The sequence below is a fragment of the Muntiacus reevesi genome, chromosome 1 (assembly GCF_963930625.1).
Source record: "Muntiacus reevesi chromosome 1, mMunRee1.1, whole genome shotgun sequence".
In the NCBI taxonomy this organism is placed as follows: domain Eukaryota; kingdom Metazoa; phylum Chordata; class Mammalia; order Artiodactyla; family Cervidae; genus Muntiacus; species Muntiacus reevesi.
The window spans coordinates 51,241,783-51,259,455 of NC_089249.1; the positions used below are offsets into that span (position 1 = coordinate 51,241,783).

The window sequence follows — 17,673 nt, forward strand, 5'->3', positions numbered from 1 at the left end:
AATAATTGATAGCCTAGAAGATGATTTTTCTGACTTAAAAAAGTTCTTTGCATACAGACAGAAAGAACTCATTACATCATTCTCGTCAAAAACCAACAGATACACATCTTATACAGAATCTAGCAAAACAATTGAACTCTAAAGATTTGGAAGAAGGGCAGCTTATAAATGTCCATATGGAAAAATACAGTTGTTTATTAATACTAAAGATCCAAAGTCAGACTCCCAGAAGACCATGGCATGTACTATTTAAAGGAAGTAGAGTATTGAAACAGGACTTAAGGCATCAAGAATTGAAGCCATTTTATAATGACTGACAGTATAAATGAAGTTGTTAAAAATGTAAACATGGCTGTAAAGGGAATTTGTGATGAATAATCTATGGAATCAAAAAGGAAGCACTAGTCGATCTCCAGATAACTGTAGCAAGATGAGGTAAGGAAGGTGGTAAACATGGTTTAAACTCACTGTAAGGCACTCCAGAGAGCCTGACTCTAGATGTAAGGTGAAGAATGTTGTTGGACAAGTAAAAGGAAACTGATAGAATTAAATAAGGCGCCTACCAAACTGCTGGGAGAGGACATGGAAGGGAAGATAATTCAGTCATACATTAGACTGACTCACACGACTGTCTGTATTCAGCCATTATGACTGACAGATCTGACAGTTTTATTTGGTTCAATAGTATTCCATTTTACATGTTTACCAGGTTTTGTTTTCCATTACTCTGTTGATGGGCAGTTGGGTTTTCACATTTTGTCTACTGTGAATACTGTTGCAGTGAATAGTGGTATAAAAGTTGTTATCTGTGTGAGTCTCAGCTTCAGTTTCTTTGGGTATAAACCTAGAGGTGGAATTGCTGGATTATATGGTAATTCTGTGTTTAGATTTTTGAGTAAACTTGCCAGACTTTTCCACAGTGGCTGTACCATTTTATATTTCTATCAATAATACCCAAAGGTTCCAGTTTCTCTGTATTTTTGCTAACACTTAAATTTCTAAGTTGTTTTTGTTTTTTGTTTCTATGGTAGCCTCCTAATGGGTTTGCAGTTAACTTAAATTGTTAACATATTATTTGCATAAGTAGAAAACTATATATATTCCTTGTGCTTTATAGATCTTATACAACTATAAAATCAAAATATACTTTCAGTTTTGCAAATTAAACTGAAATAAAATTAATGTTTATTGTTGCAGTCTTCCTTGATAAATACTTTATTCCTATGAGAATGTCTTTTTAATTACAAATGATAACTGCAGAAATACTCCCTTTAACTGCCAGAGGAATTCAGAGTAACTAATTGGGAAATTTGCTGACATTTTAGGGCATGCCAACCTGCTAACAGCCAAACTTAATTTATTAACAAAATTAACAATGACTTGAATTTATAAATTGCCACTTAGTTATCATCTGGTTGCTAATGTAATTAAAAAAGCGAACTGCCTTTAGAAATCTTTTGTTCAACTAGTTGAGCCAGAATATACATATATAACTTGGGAAACCCATAGCTCAGACAGTAAAGAATCTACCTGCAATGCAGGAGACCTGGGATTGATCCCTGGATCAGGAAGATCCCCTGGAGAAGGAAATGGCAACCCACTCCAGTGTTTTGTCTGGAGAATCCCATGGACAGAAGAGTCTGGTGGGCTACAGTCCATGGGGTCACCAAGAGTCCGACTAACACTTTCACTCTCATATGTATATAAATTTGTAATTCATTGTCTTAAGTCAGAACACAGAATTCTTTCAGTTCTCTTCAGTCATTCAGCCGTGTCCGACTCTTCATGATCCCATGACTACAGTATGCCAGGTTTCCCTGTCCTTCACCAACTCCTGGAGCTTGCTCAAACTTACATCCTTCGAGTCAGTGATGCCATCCAACCATCTCATCCTCTGTTGTCCCCTTCTCCTCCTGCCTTCACTCTTTCCCAGAATCAGAGTCTTTTTCAAATGAATCAGTTCTTTGTATCAGGTGGCCAAAGTATTGGATGGAGTTTCAGCTTCAGCATCAATCCTTCTAGTGAATATTCAGGACTGATTTCCTTTAGGGTGGACTGGTTTGATCTCCTTGCAGTCCAAGGGACTCTCAAGAGTCTTCTACAACGCTCCCATTCAAAAGCATCAGTTCTCCAATGTTCAGCTTTCCTTATAGTCCAATCGTCACATCATACATGACTACTGGAAAAACCATAGCTTTGACTAGACAGACCTTTTAATATGCTGTCTAGTTTGGTCATAGCTTTTCTTCCAAGGAGCAAGCATCTTTTAATTTCATGGCTGCAGTCACCATCTGCAGTGATTTTGGAGCCCCCCAAAATAAAGTCTGTCACTGTTTCCATTGTTTCCCCATCTATTTGCCTTGAAGTGATGGGATCAGATGCCGTGATCTTAGTTTTCTGAATGTTGACTTTTAAGCTAACTTTTTCACTCTCCTTTTTCACTTTCATCAAGAGGCTCTTTAGTTCTTCTTTGCTTTCTGCCATAAGGGTGGTGTCATCTGCATATCTGAGGTTATTGATATTTCTCCTGGCAGTCTTGACTCCAGCTTGTGCTTCATCTAGCCCAGCATTTCACATAATGTATTCTGCATGTAAGTTAAGTAAGCATGGTGACAATATCAGCTTTCACGTACTCCTTTCCCAATTTTGAACCAGTCTGTTGTTCCATGTCCAGTTCTCACTGTTGCTTCTTGACCTGCGTACAGATTTCTCAGGAGGCAGGTCAGGTGGTCTGGTATTCCCATCTCTTGAAGAATAATCCACAGTTTGTTGTGATCCACGCAGTCAAAGGCTTTGGTGTAGTCAATAAAGAAGCAGATATTTTTCTGGAACTCTTGCTTTTTCAGTGATCCAACGGATGTTGGCAGTTTGGTTCTTCTGCCTTTTCTAAATCCAGCTTGAACCTCTGGAAGTGCACAGTTCACGTACTGTTGAAGCCTGGCTTAGAGAATTTTGAGCGTTACTTTGGCTAGTGTGTGAGATGAGTGCAATTAATTGTGTGGTAGTTGGAACATTCTTTGGCATTGCCTTTCTTTGAGATTGGAATGAAAACTGACCTTTTCCAGTCCTGTGGCTACTGCTGAGTTTTGCAACTTTGCTGGCATACTGAGTGCAGCACTTTCACAGCACCATCTTTTAGGATTTGAAATAGCTCAACTGGAATTCAATTCCATCACCTCCACTAGCTTTGTTCATTGTGATGCTTCTTAGGGTCTACTTGACTTCAGATTCCAGAATTCTTTTACCCATTCCTGATATTTCTTGTGGTCCCAAATTAAGGAAATGTTAATTCCAGATGACTTCTTCAGTAGTCTGTTCCACTGCAGTGTAAAACTGGCCAAATGTGGATTATATTCAGGACTATATAGAGAGGAGTAAATCCCTATGAATGGAGTATCTGACATAAAGATTCTGTTCTTTTGTGTAATGATTTTCACAGTTTTAAAAGTTTGCATGCAGTATGTTGATTCCTCAGAATAACTTAGTCAAGAAGGATGTTTGCATTTTACAGCAAGAAAATTCATGGCAGTTTCTTTAGTTACAGAAGTGCAGAAAAAGAGAGGAGTATGCTGTGTGAGATTACAGGATTCATTCCTACCTGTATGGGTTGTTTTGGAAAGTGTGGAAGAAAAGTTGGATCTGAGTGGCTTTGGAATATGGATTTGATGTACCCGAGGGTTTCCCAAACTTAGTCGTCGTTAAGAAATTCTTTCCCCTGTTGATTGATTCACTAGGGTGAAGGCAGTGCCTGAAAATTCTTGGCTACGAAACCCACAGAAGATTCTTATAATGAAGCAAAATTGGCTAATTTTACACTCACTATTTCAGAGCAGGGGGCTTGGTGTGATTAAAAAGTGTTTTGGAGAACATGTGAATCTGAAGAATAGAATGAGGTGGAAAAATGTGTAATTAGGCAATAGTTATTTTGATAGGACATAGTTGTACCTTTTACTGGGTTACAATAATGTAAATGAAATGTGGAAAATGATGAAATTTCAGAGATTGCAGGAGATTCCACCTTTACTACTTGGAAAGACAAAGAGAAACAGGGAAATTAAAGTGGATAAGCTGACTTGTGGAAGAAACTTTGTAGAGTAGGAGATATATTGAGTTTTTGACGGTAAAATGTGCAGTAGACATTTGTAAATAATAATTTGTACTCCAGAATTAGTAAAACAGTACATTAAAATAGTCTGACCTTGATAAGCATGAGGATATCAAGTATTTATTCTCCATATAAAACTCTAAAGCTGGATGTACCTGTGCAAATCAGGCTTTCTGATTTTGTTTTTCATTCCTTACTCTTCAAATCTTACTATTGTCTGTACTTTGAGTTTCCTTGGAAAGCTGAAATATTTATTCACTGCCCCTGAAGTGGGGTATGGTAAAGAGAAAGGTTAAGGCTGAGCTAATGAGAAGAATTTAGAAGAAAAGAGGGTGTATAAGTATTTAAAGTTCATATGAATGGCTATGTTAAAGAGTCTTCTCTCCTTTTTTTTAATTAAAAGTTTTTTTCTTTGTTCTTATTTTCTTGGGTTAATATCTTGTCAGGAACACAGAAAAGCTTCTGCATTGCATTCTTATATGCTTAGTTGTATCTGGCTCTTTGTGACCCCCATGGACTGTACCAGGCTCCTCTGTCCATGGGATCTACCAGGCAAGAATACTGGAGTGGGTTGCCATTTCCTTCTCCAGGGGATCTTCCCAACCCAGGGATGGAACCCGGGTTTCTTGCATTGCAGGTAGATTCTTTATCACTAAGCCATCAGGGAAGTCCATGTTCTTATATATTGGACTTTATTTTATTGACTTCTTTCCTGAACAAAACAAAACAGTTCGGATATCAGACTCTGAATTCTGTGATGCGACTCTGGCTGTTTTGTGATGTGTACCTACCACATTTAAGTTCCCATGCTGGCCAATTCTTACCAGGATGACCCACTAAGTTTTTGTTTTGTTGGTCTCTCCCTTGGTGACCATTCATCAACCCTATTTCATTTGGACTTTGTTTTCGGTATCCATTGCAGAGTAACTTCTGTCTCTGAAGTGTAAAATTTTCTTCTTGTAAATAATCAAGAGTTTTTTGATCTTGGCATCCACCTTCAACTCTCCTTGACCCCCCTTGGCCTTCTTTTCTTTGCTTAGAAAGTTTTAAAATAAGTTCCTACCCTACAAGAGTTGGAATTTAGCCCTCAGTTAACTGCATTCACATTCAGATAAATATGATTTATCTCAATGAAATCTATTTATGAGACTAGGTAGTGTTCTGAATTTTGCTGTATTATAAACAATAGATATTGTAAATCATTTAGTGAAAATAGCTATTTTCTGATAGGACTAAATATGTTTACTCTTTTGTGGTTCAGCTATTACAAGTATCTGCTATATTTTTTAGCCTTAACATAAAGCTTTCTATATGTACCAGGCTTTAGATATTTTTAATTTCCTTTTGGTTTTGTGCCTCTGAAAAGAGAAGGGTGGTGAAATCTGAAGCCCCACATTTACTTATTTGTGGCCCAGATTTGGGGTGAAGTGGAGGATGCTTAGTGGTAGAACTAAATAAATTAGCACAAGTCTGGTTTGAGAGAGCACTCTAGACTTTCTTGTGTAAGTAGATTATTTTTTCTTCCTGCTTTGAAACAGAGAATGTTTTATAAGAAAATAAAATGCGAATTAAGATGAGCCAGAGGGAGAAGGGAGCAATGGAGGAGGAGTTAGAACAGCTAGGTTCTTTTCTGTTCTTCTTTTGATGACCTTTTCTTTTTTTTTTTTTTAAATCTAGCTGTTTACCTATTGAGGAAAATTCAAATAGACTCTCTTCTCTACAGGATAGACCCTGTTCCTAAGGGTGTCATATTGGAAGGTCATAATGAAATTTGTAGAAGGAGTTTGTTGTTCAGTAGCTCAGTTGTTTCTGACTCTTGCGACTCCATGAACTATAGTCAGCCAGGCTTCTCTGGCTATGAGATTTCGTAGACAAGAATACTGGCGTAGGTTGTCATTTCCTCCTCCAGGGGATCTTCCCGACCCAGGGATCAAACCCGTGTCTCCTGCATTGCAGGCAGGTTCTTTACCACTGAGCCACCATGGCTTTACTCTGTAGATTTGGCCATGTAAAACTTAGGTTTAATTTTCACACGGTATTTCACAACACTTTAAAAGCCCTATTAATATTTGTTGTTGTTAACAGTTAAAGAGTTTTTGCATGAGCACCCTTATTTTGCTTCTATTAGTTATTTTCCCCACCTTTCCTCAAGTCTTCAAGCCTCAAGTCTGATTATTTGGGGATTTTCAAGAAGAAGAATATGTTACCTGTAGTTAAAAAGCAAAGTATTTAGTAGATAGACGTCTTTAGGAGTGCAAAATACTTTTCTACTATCTTTGAATTGTTATTTTAGACCATGAAGGCCTATAAGAGAGAAGAATCTGAACTTAGTCATTTACATGAAAACTTTATGTGATAACTTTCTTTCAAAATACAGAATAATTCTTTTAAATTTTTGGTAAATACTTACTGGAACCCATGCTGCATGGGCCCAAACAGTGGTTCAAACTGCTGTTCTCTATGCCTGAAAACAAGTTTTTATTTCCATATTCCAACACCCAACAATTAGTATCACTGTAAAAGATGGAATACGTGCTCAGGTCTTTGCGAAGTCAGTGTGGTGCAGATAATGATAAAGAGGGAGGACTCCAATATTGACCTCAAATATTCTAATCAAGGAGTTCCAGACACTACTCTCCACCCATATTTTGATGTGTAGACTTATCGTATGTGTTCTTATTTTAGTAGTAAAATTTTGAATATTGCTAAAAATAAAATGCAATAGAAGTTTAAATGTTAATAAGTCTCAAGTGTCAAATTTTCTGGGGGTACAGATATTAATTAACTAATAAAGGAAATATTTCTGATTTGATTTTATGAAAATCAAGCTCACTGTTTCAGTTAAGCAATTTGTTTGGAAGGTTTGTTTCTGGGGCTGATAACCAATAGGAAGGCATAGGATTGCCATTTTAGAGAATACTGAAATTTAGGGATGAAAAAATGCCCCCAGAGGATGTTTAAAATATACAAAGCAAGGAACTGAAGATGTCAAATTGCTTTAAGCCATTATACATTGCATTTCTCACCCAAGAAGAAATTGCATCAGCAAATCTCCTGAGCACTGTTATTTGGATGGCACTGAGATGAACAATTGTTTCAGTTGTTGTTAGGCTCCCCACCTCCACCCCTTAGCTGCCTGGAACTGTGCATGTTATGGGAGGTCATGTGACAGTGATCCTTGGTTTTGTTCATTTAGCCTGTCAAAACAATTTTATGTAGGTGGAAAGAAATGAATGAAATGAATAGAGTGGGTTAGCTGCATCAGCTCTCATTTACACCGAAGGTAATGAGTTGCAGTAGGGATAGTGTATCAAGCTCCCAGAATTACCCAGTTTGATAATGTTGGAGAAGAAGATGCCAAAAAGCAACAGCTGTGGTAATCTGCTCGAAATTTTCTTTGATACTTAAAGTTAAAAAGAGGAACTTCCCCAGTGGTTAAGACTCTGCTCCTAATGCAGGGGCCTTGAGTTCAATCCCTGGTCAGGGAACTAAGATGTCACATGCTGCATGGTGTGGCCAAAAAATAAAATATGAATTTTACCATTGACTTCATGATAATTTGATTGTCACTTAGCAATGTTTTTTTTAAGTGTCCAAGTCTTTTTTTTAATAGAACTTTTAAAGGTTACAGTCCATTCACAGTTATTACAGAATATTGACTGTATCTCCTGTGTTGTACAGCACATCTGTGTAGCCTGTCACACACCCAGTAGTCTGTACTTCCCACCCCCCATGCCGCATTGACCCCTCCCCCGCTGGTAACCACGAGTGTGTTCTCTGTATCTGCGAGTCTACTTCTTTTTTGTTATGTTTGACAAATGATAGTATTTAAACAATATATACTCTTATTTTGCCTTCAACTATACTTTATAATTTAGTAAAGTGCCTAGTTCTTTTTAGTGATCCCTAGTTAATAACAAATATCAACATGGCTCTTCTGAGAAGATAAATGTTCTAGGAGCTATATAAAAATTAAAATATATTTGTCTAGTTTAGTGAATGGACATGAGCTATGAATCAAATCTTCATTTAATTTGTGCTTCTGCTTCTCATTGTGAATTTGAAGAAGACGCTAAATTTCTGAGTCTGTTCATCTGTTTAAAGTATTTCCTAATATCTATGGGTTTTCTGAGAATGGGAACAGAAGTAAAACAACCAGTTAGTGTAAATAGCAAACACTTGACAAATATTAATTAAAAAGCCCCAGGTGTTCTTATGGTCTGTGTGCTTATGTTAGTTTTGATCTCTTTTACATTGTTTTACAAAGTAATTCTTGTGGGTGCTAAAATAGTGTAATTCTCTGAGATATGAAATTGTCCTAGATTAAGAAGTCTTATAGATAGAACAAGTTAACAGATGATTTAAAGAAACACCAAATTACTTGGTAGGGCTTTTTCCCTACTTAGTTGGTAATCTGTTTTCATAGTTGTTGTTGTTGTTGTTTTAATTTACTCTGTATTTATTGATGCTTTTGAACTGTGGTGTTGAAGAAGACTCTTGCGAGTCCCTTGGACTGCGAGGAGATCCAACCAGTCCATCCTAAAGGAGATCAGCCCTGGGTGTTCATTGGAAGGACTGATGTTGAAACTGAAACTCCAATACTTTGGCCACCTGATGCGAAGAGCTGACTGATTTGAAAAGACCCTGATCCTGGGAAAGACTGAGGGCAGGAGGAGAAGGGGACGACAGAGGATGAGATGGTTGGATGGCATCACTGACTCAATGGACATGGGTTTGGGTGAACTCTGGGATTTGGTGATGGACAGGGAGGCCTGGCGTGCTGCGGTTCATGGGGTCGCAAGGAGTCGGACACGACTGAGCGACTGAACTGAATTGATATTAATTTTTGGGTGTAGTGAGTGTTACATTGCTGCACATGAGCTTTTCTCTAGTTGCAGCAGTAGGGGCTACTTTATGGTGTGTGGGCTTCTCATTGTGGTGGCTTCTCTTGTTGCAGAGCACAGGCTCTGGGGCCTGAGGGCTTTAGTAGTTATTAGGTGCTGGCTCAGTAGTTGCTGCAGGTGCTCTCAGTAATTGTGGCTTACGGGCTTAGTTGCTCCACGGGATGTAGAAATCTTCCTGGACCAGGAATCATACCGATGTTCCCTGCATTGCAAGGTGGATTCTTAACCTCTAGATCACCAGGGAAGTCCTGTACTCATATTTCTAATGTTAAAGACTTAAAGCAAGGTTCCCTTAAAATAAGTCATCAATAGCTTTCAGGGAGGATAAAAATCTGTAACAGACACATAAAATAGTCTCCATTTACAGTATAGATGACTTTGAGGCAAAATTAGGTAAAAGTTGCATTCAGTGTATTTAATCTGGAGAAGAAAATTGATTGTAGATTTTTGTCGCGGAAGAAGTCCCTGTTTGGTTACTAGCATGCCTGCCCCTCTTTTATATTTTCCTATAAATGAGTAGTTGGCAGACTTTACAATGGCTTCTAACAAATCCTTTTAAAAATCAAAATGGTGGCAGCCTTGACCTTTGCAGATTGGCTGTAATGTTTGAGTTGTGTTAAGTTACTCAGTCTCAGAGGCCCAAATTTAATCCTTACCTTTCTTTTAAGTCGTAAGAATTTCTTTTATTCCTTAGGAAATGCTAACTACTTGTTAAGAATGTACACACACTTTTTGCGGGGGGGAGGGGGGGGGAAGCACACATACTTTTTTTTTTTGGAAAGCACATTCATGAATTCATTTAACACATGGCAGTTGAGCAATGCTAGGTTATCAGATGCTAAAGATAGAACACTGAAAAAACATTTTGTCACTGCTTTTAGAATAAGCCTCACTATAATATTACTTTGTGACTAAGAGCTCTGAAAGAGGCATATACATAGTTCATGTCACCGTACAGATAGGTGGGAGGGGATGATTTAACCTAGAGTGCGGGGCAGTCAACAATTCTATCCCTGTGGGAATGGCTGGACATTAACCAGGCATGAAAGGTCCATGGAAGGGCATCCTGTATAGAAGGAAGCATGTATGAGGGACCCGAATGGGAAGAAGCATGCCATGCTTGAGAAAGGAAACATGAGAGTGACAAGAAATAAGGCTTTGCAAGTGGGCAAGAATTGTATTGTGTGGGACCTCGTAGGTCATGGGGTTTTCCACCTTTATCCTAAAGGCTGCAGAAAGCTATTAGAGAGTTTTAAACAGGATTATGACATATAGTACTTCACTGAGTCTAAGATTCCAATTATATGATGCACTCTAATTTCAGAGATGTTAAAAGTGTGGAAAATGACATTTCTAAGAATCAATGAAGTGGGCATACCATAGAATTGATTAAATTGACGTTAAGATATTCTGACTGCATTTGGACAGAGTGGAAAACACATTGTACAGGGGTAACAAGATTAGGCGTGTGGAAACAGCTAGTAGGTTTACTGCAGAAATCCAGGCAGAGATCCTGACGGCTTGAATGAAATAGGATGGTGGCAGTAGAGAAAGACATGAATAAATTACTTTGGTTTGAGTTTTCTGCAGAAAAGGTTTGCAAACCTTGTATAGGTTAAAACACTTGTGGATATCATAGTGCCACCTGGGAAGCCCTAAAGAGGAACAACACCTTTAATATAAAGACAGGCTAGAGAAAATTTCAGTTTCTGAGTCAGGGAAACGACGGTTTTTCCCAAGTCACGTGAAAAAAAGTTTGCCCTCAGAGTTCATTGTCTGGGAGCTGTGTTCATGCAAGTATGAGATAAGGATTTGAGCTTGAATTACTTGGAAGTCACAGTCCAGCAAAACCGAGCAACTAACAGTGTCACTTTTCACTTTTACATGGAGTCATGGCCAAGACTAGTGATAGCACTGTAGTGCCAGGCCTGGCCCCTTTGAAAAGCAGTCTGTTAATACCTGTTCCCTGTGATCCAGCAGTTCTACTGCTAGCTTAGCCTAAGAGATGTACTTACAGAGTTTTTTATGCCCCAGAAGGCTAAATAATGAAAGCTAGAATAATGTTTTAAGTTCATATAATAAAATACATAGCATATTGAAAACAAATTGTATTAAAATAGTTATTAAATCATTTGAATTTGTGATATATAGTATGCATTATTAATATATATATATAAGATCTCCTAGAAGATCTAATGACTAGCATAATTTCAAAGAATGCCTAGTGTGGTATTTTGAGATAGAAATGGTATATCTAATCAGGGTAGTAGTAGTAGTGAAAGTTGGTACTAGTACTGGTGAATCGAACCCAGGTCTCCTACATTGCAGTCAGATTCTTTACCATCTGAGCCACAAGAGAAGCCCAAGAATACTGGAGTGGGTAGCCTATTCCTTTTCCAATGGATCTTCCCGACCCAGGAATCAAACTGGGGTCTCCTGCATTGCAGGCAGATTCTTTACCAAGAGTTATTCAAGGGTAGCAATGGGAAAGGCCATCTGGTTACACAGGAGAGTTTACATTAAGTCTTTAGTGTTTAGACACATTATGTTATTGTATGCCTGGAATAGTTTGCCAAAATATGTATTACGTGCTTTGGTAGTTGACAGTTTCAACTTTAATTTACAGGGCAGTGCAGAGTTTGTGTGTATGGTGCTTTGTCAAGGGAAGAACATCAGATTAAGTGCTTTTCTCCATTTATCTCAGATTAGAAGTGAATTAACCTGTAAGGTGCCAGGCACTTTAAATATGTGATAGAAACATGCCTAGTAGATTACTTCTTAAAACAGTCCTATGAGGTGAAGGCATACACAGTCATCCCTCAATTTTCTTGGTGGGGAGAGGGGAGAAATTTAGATCTCACCACTTCTAAAATACAGTCTTGTTTCATTATTAAATTGCATGTCTCTGTCAATAGGTGACTTACATTAGAATTGGTAAATTAACTGTACCTAAGAACTGTGTATCTGAAGCACACAATAACCGTAAAGATACCAAAATAATCTCAAGCATGACTTTATAATCGAGAGTTTTCTTAAATACACTTGAGCCTGTTCTCACACTCCTTGTAACAGGCTAATGAAGTTATTATTAGTAACTTCAGTGTTAGGATGTTTTATTTTAACATTGTTGGTCATTATAATATAGTACATATTTAGCATATAAGTGTGACTATGTGGCTTGGTGTGTTTTTTTATTTTAAACCATATTCTGTTTTGTGTTTTTTTTTGTTTTTTTTTTTTAGTTTCAGATATACAGCAAAGTAATTCAGTTATACATATACATGTATCTATTCATTTTCATGTTCTTTACCCTTTTGGTTTATTGCAGACTATTGAGCAGAGTTCCCTGTGTTATACAGCAGGTCCTTGTTGGTTATCTGTTTTAAATATGGTAGTATACCTATTAGTCCCAAACTCCTGACCTTAAACCATATTCTCTTTTCCTTTTTGATTATAGGATCGGAAGTTAACAAAGTCTGAGAGGCAGCGATTTAAAGAAGAGGCTGAAATGTTAAAGGGTCTTCAGCATCCCAATATTGTTCGATTCTATGATTCCTGGGAATCCACAGTAAAGGGAAAGAAGTGCATTGTGTTGGTGACTGAACTGATGACATCTGGAACTCTAAAAACGTAAGTCTATCACTGTTAGAAAAGCTGACCAGGAAATAGAAGAGAACTTGAATCTCTTATTTCAGGCCTTATCAGTTCTTGTTGTTGCGCAGCATCCTAAGGAGGAAACATTAGTAAGGGAGCACAGTCCCTGCTCACAAGGTCCTCTGGTGTATAAAGTGGTCTGGTAATTATGTGTTGGTAAGTATGAACTGAGACGTAGCAGAGTAAGCCTAGTTACTTTTAAGTCATGGTGATTGGCGTTTCTAAAGTTGAGTGGCTGAGAGATCAGGCATCAAGTGACAAGGTAGCCCTCTAGTGGTTGAAATGAAGCTGAAGCTTATTGACAAGTTTTACTGATTTATTTTATCACTTCATATTGGGCAGTTTTTGCTATGTCCTTGCAAATTTTGTATTGAATGCCAGTTGTATTGGCACATTTATACAGATAATTCAGTTTCCCACAGGAACATCAGAATTGAAGCCAAACAGCTAGACCTATCGCCTCTTCCAGGAATATGGATAGGTCAAGTGTGGGCAGTCCTGTATCTCCTGGGTGTACCCCTGTGCTCGTGGATGCATAGACGTGACATGTGAAAAGCCCACAGGTTATCTCCCCCTGCAGATTCTAATTTCCCTTCCAACTTTTCTAATATTTATGGCAACATCTTTATTCTAAGTTGTCCAGGATTCTTCTTATTTACATGTCTATTTCTTGTCTTAGACTGTGCTCCTGGTGCTGTACGTGAGACTTGATGAATATTTGAATGAATTAAGGAAAATTGTGTGGTAATAGTTATGTATATCTTCATCTTGAGATTCTTTTTCTGGTTTGAATACTTAGTGGGTTGTCATTCTGTCAGGACACAGTAGTTTTTTTAATTTTCATAAAATTGTCCTGTTTAAGGTATACAACTCATTGGTATTTATTACATTTACAGTGTTGTATAACCACATCTGTCACGTTCCTAAACATTTTTGTCACCGTAAAAGAACACCCACTTCACACGCAGTATATTTTCTCTTTAATTGCACACAATTAAGTGTTTAGGCATTTTTCTTTTAAGTTTAACATTCTCTTTTCCCATCATCATCTGTTTCAGTTTCTGAGCCTCATAGCAAAGACAGCAAGAGGTAAAGTAGAAAGAGCTCTGGACCACAGTTGAAGTCTGCTCCCTGCTCTGACTTCGGCCAGCTGTGATTTAGGGCATTGAGAGCCCCTTCTTTGGGCCTCAGTTCTCCATGTGTAAAATGCATGGTTGGACTAGCTAATCTCTAGGATTTATGGATGGGAATTTTTTTTTTTTTACGGTGGTAAAAACACATAAAATTTACTGTCTTCATCATTTTTAAGTGTATATAGTTTAGTACTGTTGGATACATTCATGTTGCTATGTAAACAAATCACATGAAGGTGAATTCTTCATCTTCTGAAACTAAAACCCATCAAACAACTCTCCATTCTCCCTACCAACTGTTTTGTCTCTAAGGGTTTATCTGATCAAGATAATTCATATAAATGGAATAAAAAATATGTGTCTGTTCTTGGCTATGTTCACTTACCATCTTGTGAAGGTTCATGTTGTGGCGTATATCTATGCTTTATTCCTTTTTATGACTAAATAATGTTTTATGGATAAACCACAATCTGTTTATCCTTTTACTTGCTGATAGATATTTGGGCTGTTTGTACCTTTTGGCTGTTGGGAATAATGCTGCTCTGAATATTTGTGTACAAGTGTTTGAGTACCTGGTTTTATTTCTTTTAGATCTATGTTCCTATGAGTAGAATTGCTGAGTCATATGGTAATTCGTTACCTTTCTGAGGAACCACCAAACTGTTTTCCACAATTTTACATTCCTGCTGACATTCAATTCAAAAATAGGCAAGTAATTTGATCATATATTTCTGCAAAGAAGATACAAAAATAGCCAATACACACATGAAAAGATGTTTAATGTCCTGTCATTAAGGAAACACAAATCAAAACCATAATGTGATAACCTGTTAGGATGGCTATTATCAGGGCTTCCCTGAGGATCCAGTGGTTAAGAATCGCTCTTGCAATGCAAGGAATACTGGTTCAGTGCCTGGTTCAGGAAAATCCCACATGCCGTTGGCGACTGACCCTGTGTGCCACAACTAATGAGCCAGTACTCTGGAGCCCATGGGCTGCAACTACTGAGCCCACGAGCTGCAGTTAGTAAAGCCAGCATGCCCTAGAGCCTGTGCTTTGCAACAAGAGAAGCTACAGCAATGAGAAGCCTGTACACTGCAACTAGAGCAACCCCTGCTCACCACAGTTAAAGAAGGGCCACGTGCATAACAAAGACCCAGCAACCAAAAATAAATAATTTTTTTCTTTTAAAGAATGGCTGTTATCATAAAGACAGGTAACAAGTACTGTGGAGAAAAGGAAAATCTGTTGTGCATTGTCGTTGGGGATTAAATTGGTGTAAGCACTATGGAAAACAGTACAGAGGCTCTTCAAAAAATTAAAAACAAGTCGTGGCCAAGAGGTTAAGGCGATGGACTAGAAAAAATTAAAAACAGGACTACTATATGACCCCACAATTCAGTTTCTGAGTATTTATCCAAAGAAACTGAAACATGGACTTAAAAAGATAATATGCACCCCCTTGTTCATTGCAGCATTATTTATACTAGCTAAGTCATGGAAGCAACCTACATGTCTACTGATGGATAAATGGATAATAAAGAAAATATGGTATGTATATCTGCAATGAAATACTATTCAGCCATGAAGAAGAAAATCTTGCCAAAAACATCGATGGACTCTTGAGGGGTTTGTGTTAAGTGAAATGAGAAAGACAAATACCATATGAACCACACCAAAAAGCCAAACTCATAGATAACAGAGAAGAGATTGGTGACTGCCTGAGGCAGGGGCAAGGGCATGGGAGTATGAAATGGGTGGATGGACAAAAGGTGTGAACTTCCAGTGGTAAATAAATAAAAGTCTTAAGAATGTAATGTATAGCATGGTGACTACAGTTAATAATACTGTACTGTATATTTGAAAGTTACTAAGAGAGTAGATCTTAAAAGTTCTCATCACAGTAAAAAAAAAAAGTTGGAATTTTGTGATGGACTTTAACTATATTTACTGTGGCCATCATTTCACAATATATACATATTTGAATCATTATGTTGTATACCTTAAGCCAATATATGTTAATTACATCTCAATAAAAAAATAAAAAATGGAAAAGAATATGAAAAGGAATATATATATATGTATAACTGAGTCACTTTGCTGTGTAGCAAAAATTAAAGCACGTTATCAACTATACTTTAATAAAATTGTAAAAAATAGAATTAGCATATGGTTCAGCAATTCCACTTCTTGGTATATACACAGAAGGATTTAAAAGCGGGGTCTTAAAGAGATACTTGTACACCCGTGTTCATAGCAGCAGTATTCACAATGGACCCAAAGTAGAAGCAACCCATGTGTTCATCAGTGGAAGAATGGATAAGCAAAGTGTGGTGTATATGTACAATGGAATATTTTTCAGCCTTTTTAAAAGAGAAGGAAATTTATGGTATATGCTGCAACAGGAATGAACTTTAAGGGCATTGTGCTACCTGATATAAGCCAGTCACAAAAAGATAAATACTGTATGATTCCATTTACATAAGATACTTAGAGTAGGCTAATTCATAGAGACAGAAAGTTGGGTGGTAGTTGCATGGCCTCAGGGGGAGGGGAAGTGGAGTGTCTTTGTTTAATGAGTATAGCGTTTCAGTTTCACAGGATGAGTTCTGGAGATGGATGGTGGTGATGTTTGTGCATAATAATATGAACATAGCTCAGATAGTAAAGAATGCCTGCAATGTGGAGACCCAGGTTCAATCACTGGATTGAGAAGATCCCCTGGAGAAGGGAACGGCAACCCACTCCAGTGTTCTTGCCTGGAGTATCCCATGGACAGAGGAGCCTTGTGGGCTACAGTCCATGGGGTCACAGAGTTGGACACAACTGAGTGACTAATACTTCAACACTTCAGGTGGTACATTTTTTGTTCTATGTATTTATCATACTTTATTTTAGTGGAGGGGAACCAAGTGTGTTGACTTTTCTCAAAAAGACAGTGTAAGAATAGTGTCCAGTTCCTTTTTTGAAGCCAGCATAACCCCAAAACCAAAATCCTAAGACACAGCAAAAGAACTTTATAGAGCTGTATCCCCCGTGAATATAGGTACCAAATTCCTTTACAAAATAACAGCAAATTGGATTCTAGTCATCACACTGTTGTTCAGTTGCTCGGTCATAGTCGACTCTGTGCAACCCCATGGAATGCAGCACGCCAGGCTTCCCTGTTCTTCACTGTCTCCCAGAGTTTGCTCAAACTCATGTCCGTCGAGTCAGTGATGCCATCCAAGCATCTCATTCTCTGTCGCCCCCTTCTCGCCTTGCCCTCAATCTTTCCCAGCATCAGGGTGTTTTCCAGTGAGTCATCTCTTTGAATCAGGTGGCCACAGTATTGGAGCTTCAGTATCAGTCCTTCCAATGAATATTCAGGACTGATTTCCTTTAGTATTAACTGGTTTGATCTCCTTGCTATCCATGGGACTTTCAGTATGTCAATGACAAATAGGGTTTAATCCTAGGATCACAAAGTTGGTTTAACAGAATGAATTAATGTTTTTCAGCACTTTAACAGAATAAAAACTATATGATCATTTAAGTATATGTGGGAAAAGTATTTGACAAATCAGAATCTATTCCTTACTAAAAACTCTTAGCAGACTAGGAGTGGTAGGAAACTTCCTCAGACTAAATAAGAGCATCCGTGAAAAAGCTTTATACATCACTGCTTCCTGGGAGATGAGGAACAAAGCACAAATGCCTGCTTTCACTGCTTACATTCCGTACTGTTCTAGAGGGCCTGCCCAGAGCAAGAATGGGGAAACCAGGAGAAAGCAAAAAGATGGGAAAGGAAGAAATAAAACTGCTCCTGTTTGCAGATTATGTAATTGTTTACCTAGAATATTCCAGTGATTCTAAACAGGTTTAATAAGGTTATAAG

General features: G+C 37.9%; 1 protein-coding gene across 7 annotated transcripts in view; it reads left to right on the plus strand.

Moving 5' to 3' along the window:
* WNK1 (WNK lysine deficient protein kinase 1) overlaps window positions 1-17,673 on the plus strand; it is a 127,072-nt gene that overhangs the window by 41,359 nt on the left and 68,040 nt on the right. For all 7 annotated transcript variants that reach the window (XM_065942954.1, XM_065942962.1, XM_065942979.1 and 4 more), the window contains exon 2: window positions 12,467-12,639. In XM_065942954.1, coding sequence (XP_065799026.1) covers window positions 12,467-12,639 — 173 coding nt within the window. The remainder of the gene's footprint in view (window positions 1-12,466; window positions 12,640-17,673) is intronic.